Source organism: Cucurbita maxima, unplaced genomic scaffold, assembly GCF_002738345.1.
Source record: "Cucurbita maxima cultivar Rimu unplaced genomic scaffold, Cmax_1.0 Cma_Scf00035, whole genome shotgun sequence".
NCBI classification, from domain to species: domain Eukaryota; kingdom Viridiplantae; phylum Streptophyta; class Magnoliopsida; order Cucurbitales; family Cucurbitaceae; genus Cucurbita; species Cucurbita maxima.
In genome coordinates, this window is record NW_019272051.1 from 1,189,824 (window position 1) to 1,197,372 (window position 7,549).

Here is a 7,549-nt window from a genome sequence, read left to right on the forward strand (position 1 = left end):
TCTAGAATCGAGAGAGAAAAATTGAGAGAGTTTTAGAGAACTACAAATTGATAAATGATATTTTTTTAAGCCTTCAAAACAATTCCATCCCTATTTTATAGTTTGAATTTGAATTTAAAGAAATTAAATCTTTATCTTTTAAGATTAGGATTTTGAAAATTAAATCCTTTATCTTTTTAAGATTAAAATTTTGAATAAAATCCTTATGCCTTCCACAATCTTTATTTATTGCACTATTAACCGATGATTTTACTTTTATGTATATATATATATATATAAAAAGTAGTGTGTGCTCATAAATATATATTTAGTAGAAGAAAAATTATTGGAACATATTCCATAAAAAGAGTGATGGGATAAAAGTGTCGATGATGTGAAATTACGAAAATGCCATTGAGGAGACTATAATTTAATTTTAATTTCTTATTTTTCAGTTATTCCAGTTTCCTGACAAATTTTGAGAATGTACATTCAACCCGACAATCCAACAACTCGAACCAACCTAACCCGAACTATAAGAGTTGGGTTGAGCTTATTTTTCTTACCCAAACGGTTTCGATTCGATTTTTGGTTCATGGAATTAAACCTCGACCAAGTCAAATAAAAATATATAAAATATAATAAGAAATTTATAGTAATAATAGACACTAGCTAATCTAATACATTAATTCTTTTAATTATTTAATTTTATTTAGTTATATATATATATATATTTAAATATCTTAACATTTCATACTATTTTAAAACACATTAGTGTAATAAATTAATATAACTATTGGTACATTTTATACTATTAATTATGATTTATACCTATATATATATATATATATATATGCTATAGTGTTCAATATTCATAGAATACTATTTGAATAATTTTAAAGTGTATTATTTTTTGTTTACCGATTATAAAATGAATTTTTTGAAACTCAAAAATGTCTATATTTAGGTTGGTTGGAAAGGGACGTTGAAGTTTTTTAGAATTTTTTTATTTTCTATCTATCATTTTTATCATCCGATTTTGGAAAGTAAATAAATTTAAATACCGAGTAAATAAGTTGTCCAAAATATTTTGACCGTTCTAGTGTTTACTGTACCTCCTCGATCAAGATGTAATACAAGCGCAAGAATTTTTGATTATTTTAAGAATTCTTTTAACACGAGATACAAAATTAGATATTAATAGATTTAAAAATTTTGTTATAAAAATGAAAATAATTCTAAATTTTAATATATTTATTATCTATTTGTTACCACATTGTTATATCACAATTATATATATATATATATATATATATATATATATTTTTCCAATACTTTAGGGCTTTCTAACTTTGAAGGTTAGTCTATTTCAATTAAAATATTTGTACAAAAAATTCCCCCAACTTCGACCATGTGCAACCTACTACCGAATGTCCTTAATGTATGTTTCACGTCCTAAACTCTTCCCATTCACTTAGAATTAAATAAAATTAACATTTGAGGGTTTATCTAAGTGATTCCTACCCGTAACTTTGTGAGAATTTGTACAAATATTTTCAATTAAAATATTTGTACAAAAAAATTCCCTCAACTCAACCCAACTTAGATCATGTGCAATCTACTGCCGATTAAGACAATTTCCTATTCATTTAGAATTAAATAAAATTAACATTTGAGGGCTTATCTAAGTGATTCCTACACGTAACTTTGTGAGAATTTCGAGGTTGCTACTAATTCAATCATGTTTGGAAGCTCAGTTAAATTAAGTAAAACCTAATAGTAGTTTGAGAAAATCAGAGGGGTGGTTGGTTTAGTTAAACTGGCCACGTCATCTGTCTCCTACCTATTGAAAGGGAGGAGATGCATGTATCGTGGTTTTGAGGGTCTAAAACTCGACCTCACCCATTTGCTCTAGTATGTATTTTACGTTTGTTTGTTCTTCAAACCTCTAACACTGTCGTCAAGGAAGCATTGGAAATTGGTTTGTAAGATCCACAAGGTTAAGATACTCTGGGTAAGTTTAAGGTTCTCAAATGAAGTTTAAAAGATTCTAGGAAAAGATTAAGAGACTCAACACCTTACGGCACGAGCTGACGACAGCCATGCACCACCTGTGTCCGCGTTCCCGAAGGCACCCCTCTCTTTCAAGAGGATTCGCGGAGAAATTTTCAATGACCTATCAAGTTGTTTATAAGGACATAAGGCCTTTGAACAAGATTTAGAAAGGAAAAAATAAGCATCAACAGCAAAAAGACCATTTTTTAACAAACTCTAAGTAGATAGAGGAGCTTCATTTGAGGCATTGGATTCATTCTATTTTGTCAAGAACATAGAATAAAAAGGTGAGTCCCATGGGATTGTAGGTCTCAGTTTTTTTCTCAAAATTCGTGACCATATGTATGAATTAGTATGTAAGATCTTAGCATGATTCTTCACATTTCTGTGAAGGAAATCGGAATAAAATTGCAAGGAAAGTAGGAGGTCCAAGAAGCCTCCAAAAATTGTAAGAACTCATAAATTTCAAGTAAGCTAGTATCTAAAAATTATTAAAAGAAAAAAAAGAAGAATACTATTGTATGTTAGATAAATACAGAGATCGAAAATCATTCATAGTCTTTAATTACGGTTTTTTAGGTAACTATAAGGTTTAATTAAGTTGCCCACTTCTTCCATTTTCCATTTTTCATTTTTACTATGTAATTTTTTATTTAAATATCTCAATTCAAGGAGGAATAAGATCATCCCGTCTTCAAGCACAATTGTCTCTCTCCTTTGTTTTCAATTCAAGGAGGAATAAGATCATCCGGTTTTCAAGAATACTATCGTCAACGATTTCCTCCTCTGTCAAAACATCATTTTTCTTCGGTCAAAACAACATTGTATAGAGGGATGAAACTCTACAACTTTCGTGAAGAAATTAATTTAATCCGAATTGTGTGCATGAAGATATGGAAGTCCAAAGAAAATAGGTTGAACTAAATTTTATCATCATAATCTAAGAATTTGCACTAAACGAATTCGTGCGCACGAAGGGAAAATTCTTCTGGCTTAGGCGACCAATCACCCGGCGAACGAAACTATTTGGTGTCACTATGTGTAGAATATAACCCGCCCGACGATGGACGAAACTATAGACTGATATGATAGATCTCACTCATGATCGTATGTATTTGCATTTAGCCCTAATAGTGGGTCACTTACTAAGTATTTCTAAAATACTAAACTACTCTCTACTTCTATTTTAGGTAAAGACAAGAGATTCTTGTAGGGTGACATCACATTCGAGACCATGACACGTGTAGGATAGTTGCATTTATTTTTGCATTTATTTTTTCACACTTTAGTATTTAGTAGTGTCGTTTTAATGATGTTTTTGAACACATAAATCCATGATAGTATTTTAAGATGAAGTTTATGTTTTATGATGAAATTTAAACGCTTATTTCGACACAAAATGATTTTGTTATGATGAAGATAGAGACTCTAGGTAAATAGAAATCTAGGGTCGTTACATCGTAGGCAAGAGTTCATCATTTATTCAGGATTAAGATCGAGTCGCATATAATCATGATGTGCAATATTAATCTTCTCAATTAACAGATTCATAAAAAGAGATTAAATATTTATTTGTTCAGTCTTGTAAAAACTCATTTTATTAGATACTCCACTCAAATGTCTTCACATGAACGACTTTGATCAAATTATTTGTAACGATTACAAAGTGGGTAGTATCAATAGTGTTAACATGATAAGATACCCATCTTTATCCATATACTAAAATTCATTTAGGTTATTACTTGAATATGATCATTTTGTATGTCAACCACATATTGTTCAAGATAGGGGTGTACATCCAACCCGACAACCTGGACCAACCCAACTCGAATTCTGGGGTTGTGTTGAGTTGGATTAATATTTCGGGTTGGGTTGGGTTGCATTTTTTGAACTCGAAGTGACTCAGTTCGACTTCGGGTTCATAGGATAAAAAACTCGGATCGACCCAAAACCATACAAAACTTATAAATTGCATTGAGAATTCTGGTATATATATATTATTATTATTATTATTATTATTATTTTTTTTTTTTTGTTATGTATCGTTCTTATCTCATCATTTTTATTTTTCTATCCTTATATTTTTCTCATTTTTAGAATAATCAATTATTGTTCAACCATTTTAAGGTGTTACAACTCTTTTATTATGGTTGTTGATGAATTTGTTTTTTTTTTTTTTAATAATTATAGATTGATTTGGGTTTGTTTATGAAACTCAACTAACAAATAGAAGATTGTGCTGGGTAGGTTGTGAAAATTTTCGGGTTGGATTTGGTTACCAATCCAACCAATCAAACTCTTAGATTGGATAAAAAAAATCCCTCAACCCAGCCCAGCTCAACCCAACTCGGACCATGTATACCCCGAGTTTAAGATTACATTAATTACCTTAGATTTTTATATAAGCAATAACATTAAATGGTAAATAAAATAATAAAAAATTATTATTAACTATTAAATAATTAATTACAAAACTAGTTTTAGGGCATAAATTCAATCCCTCTTAAATCCGATACCATTTGTTAGAATCACACAACTCAGAAGTCAATCTATGGAAAGGCAAATATACATGGAGACATTGGAATGTAAAACTTCCCAACGACTAGAGTTTATTTATAGATGACTTAAAATAGTATAATAATCGATATAGATAAAAAAAAAAAAAAAAACCTATTTTAGAAACGTTGGGAAGTAAATAATTGAACTTTCTTGCTGAGAATTTGATAGTCTATTAGGATAATTATTGGTCGGCTCATTTGAAATTACATTAGGATGCATTATTCGCCCATTCGAGAGGCTGATGCAACCATTTGAGTACCCATTTGAAATTCCATTAGGATACATTATTGGCGCATTATTGGGAGCAGCATCAGCTGGTTGGAGCATTTGAATCTGATGTGTTGAGTTGGGATCAGCATCAGCTGGTTGGAGCATTTGAATCTGATGTGTTGAGTTGGGATCAGCATCAGCTGGTTGGAGCATTTGAATCTGATGTGTTGAGTTGGGAGCAGCATCAGCTGGTTGGAGCATTTGAATCTGATGTGTTGAGTTGGGATCAGCATCAGCTGGTTGGAGCATTTGAATCTGATGTGTTGAACTGGGATCAGCATCAGCTGGTTGGAGCATTTGAATCTGATGTGTTGAATTGGGATCAGCATCAGCTGGTTGGAGCATTTGAATCTGATGTGTTGAACTGGGATCAGCATCAGCTGGTTGGAGCATTTGAATCTGATGTGTTGAATTGGGATCAGCATCAGCTGGTTGGAGCATTTGAATCTGATGTGTTGAATTGGGATCAGCATCAGCTGGTTGGAGCATTTGAATCTGATGTGTTGAATTGGGATCAGCATCAGCTGGTTGGAGCATTTGAATCTGATGTGTTGAATTGGGATCAGCATCAGCTGGTTGGAGCATTTGAATCTGATGTGTTGAATTGGGATCAGCATCAGCTGGTTGGAGCATTTGAATCTGATGTGTTGAATTGGGATCAGCATCAGCTGGTTGGAGCATTTGAATCTGATGTGTTGAATTGGGATCAGCATCAGCTGGTTGGAGCATTTGAATCTGATGTGTTGAATTGGGATCAGCATCAGCTGGTTGGAGCATTTGAATCTGATGTGTTGAATTGGGATCAGCATCAGCTGGTTGGAGCATTTGAATCTGATGTGTTGAATTGGGATCAGCATCAGCTGGTTGGAGCATTTGAATCTGATGTGTTGAATTGGGATCAGCATCAGCTGGTTGGAGCATTTGAATCTGATGTGTTGAATTGGGATCAGCATCAGCTGGTTGGAGCATTTGAATCTGATGTGTTGAATTGGGATCAGCATCAGCTGGTTGGAGCATTTGAATCTGATGTGTTGAACTGGGATCAGCATCAGCTGGTTGGAGCATTTGAATCTGATGTGTTGAACTGGGATCAGCATCAGCTGGTTGGAGCATTTGAATCTGATGTGTTGAACTGGGATCAGCATCAGCTGGTTGGAGCATTTGAATCTGATGTGTTGAACTGGGATCAGCATCAGCTGGTTGGAGCATTTGAATCTGATGTGTTGAACTGGGATCAGCATCAGCTGGTTGGAGCATTTGAATCTGATGTGTTGAACTGGGATCAGCATCAGCTGGTTGGAGCATTTGAATCTGATGTGTTGAACTGGGATCAGCATCAGCTGGTTGGAGCATTTGAATCTGATGTGTTGAGCTGGGATCAGCATCAGCTGGTTGGAGCATTTGAATCTGATGTGTTGAACTGGGATCAGCATCAACTGGTTGGAGCATTTGAATCTGATGTGTTGAACTGGGATCAGCATCAGCTGGTTGGATCATTTGAATCTGATGTGTAGAGCTGTGTAGAGCTGGGATCAGCATCAGCCGTTGGGGCATTTGAATTTCTAAAGGGGGTTTGAAGAGCAGTTTGTAAAAATTGTTGTGAATGAAAGTAAGGAACATTGAAGGTTGGATATGGCCTTTGGCTTAACATAAACAATCTCTCGTCAAATCTTATCAATCTCTCAAAGTGTTTGTCCAAAATTGTTGGTGGAAACATAATGAAATGCCTCCTAAAACGAATAAAATTGTACAGTTTATATAATCAAACTTTAACGAGCATGTCTATAACCATTCAAAATCAAATAGATCGTTCAAACCTGCATGTCGAAGCTTGACCTCGGGTGAAATCTGATCCATCGACCCATTGGCTATGTGCGCCCACGTCTTTTTGTCCGAGTTCCTTATAAAATTTAGGTGGTTCTGATAGCTACAAAATTCGAATATTCAAATTAAAATAGTTTATAACATATTTGAAAAGAAAAGAAAAAGGAAGCAACCTCCACTTCAAGAACTCCGGGTTCATTTTTTTTCATTGCCGCTCTTATTCCTATGATATTTGACCAGTCAATTTCAATTTTTACTCTGCACCCATTGCTCGAGATCTCATAGCATAGCTGCTTCTTGACGAATAAGCCCTTTACGACCAACTTGTTCGTGTTCGACAGCGGAAGCTACAACAAAAACAAGAAAAATAAAAGATTTAAAAGCTAAGAAAAATCTTTGTAAAATAAAACAAACCCAAATGACTTTACCTGCCATTTGCCAATGTAAAGTTTCATAGGGTTCAAAATGGATACCCATAACTCTCTTTTATCGATATTACAATGCTTTGTTACAATGTAAGAAGCCTTTTTGCTTTGAAGTTTCTCTGTTTGTGCTGCCATCTCGATTGAATCGTTTAGAAAAAAGGCCGAAGAACTAAGAACTAAGAGCAGAAGAATTAAAAAATTTAGAAAAATCGGATCTAGAATCGAGAGAGAAAAATTGAGAGAGTTTTAGAGAACTACAAATTGATTAATGATATTTTTTTATGCCTTCAAAACAATTCCATCCCTATTTTATAGTTTGAATTTGAATTTAAAGAAATTAAATCTTTATCTTTTAAGATTAGGATTTTGAAAATTAAATCCTTATCTTTTTAAGATTAAAATTTTGAATAAAATCCTTATGCCTTCCAGAATCTTTA

The 7,549-nt window shown here is 33.3% G+C and overlaps 1 protein-coding gene across 1 annotated transcript; it reads right to left on the bottom strand.

Annotated features, from left to right (window-relative positions):
* Nucleotides 1–4,704: 4,704 nt before the first annotated feature.
* On the bottom strand, nucleotides 4,705–7,326 carry LOC111467984 (serine-aspartate repeat-containing protein I-like). The gene is made up of 4 exons (XM_023113081.1): nucleotides 7,116–7,326; nucleotides 6,861–7,034; nucleotides 6,681–6,790; nucleotides 4,705–6,379 (listed from the first exon to the last, which is right to left on the bottom strand). Exons 1-4 carry the CDS (start codon nucleotides 7,245–7,247, stop codon nucleotides 4,705–4,707), a joined length of 2,091 nt encoding a protein of 696 aa, XP_022968849.1. The 5' UTR covers nucleotides 7,248–7,326.
* Between the last annotated feature and the right edge of the window lie 223 nt (nucleotides 7,327–7,549).

Bases quoted from the DNA above. Each gene is read 5' to 3' on its own strand.
- LOC111467984 (XM_023113081.1), bottom strand. From the start codon at position 7,247: ATGGCAGCACAAACAGAGAAACTTCAAAGCAAAAAGGCTTCTTACATT. The intron at 7,035-7,115 runs GTAAAGTCATTT...TTTTTGTTGTAG, and splicing joins TTTACATTGGCAAATGGCAG to CTTCCGCTGTCGAACACGAA. The intron at 6,380-6,680 runs GTTTGAACGATC...AGCTCTACACAG, and splicing joins GGTCAAGCTTCGACATGCAG to CTCTACACATCAGATTCAAA.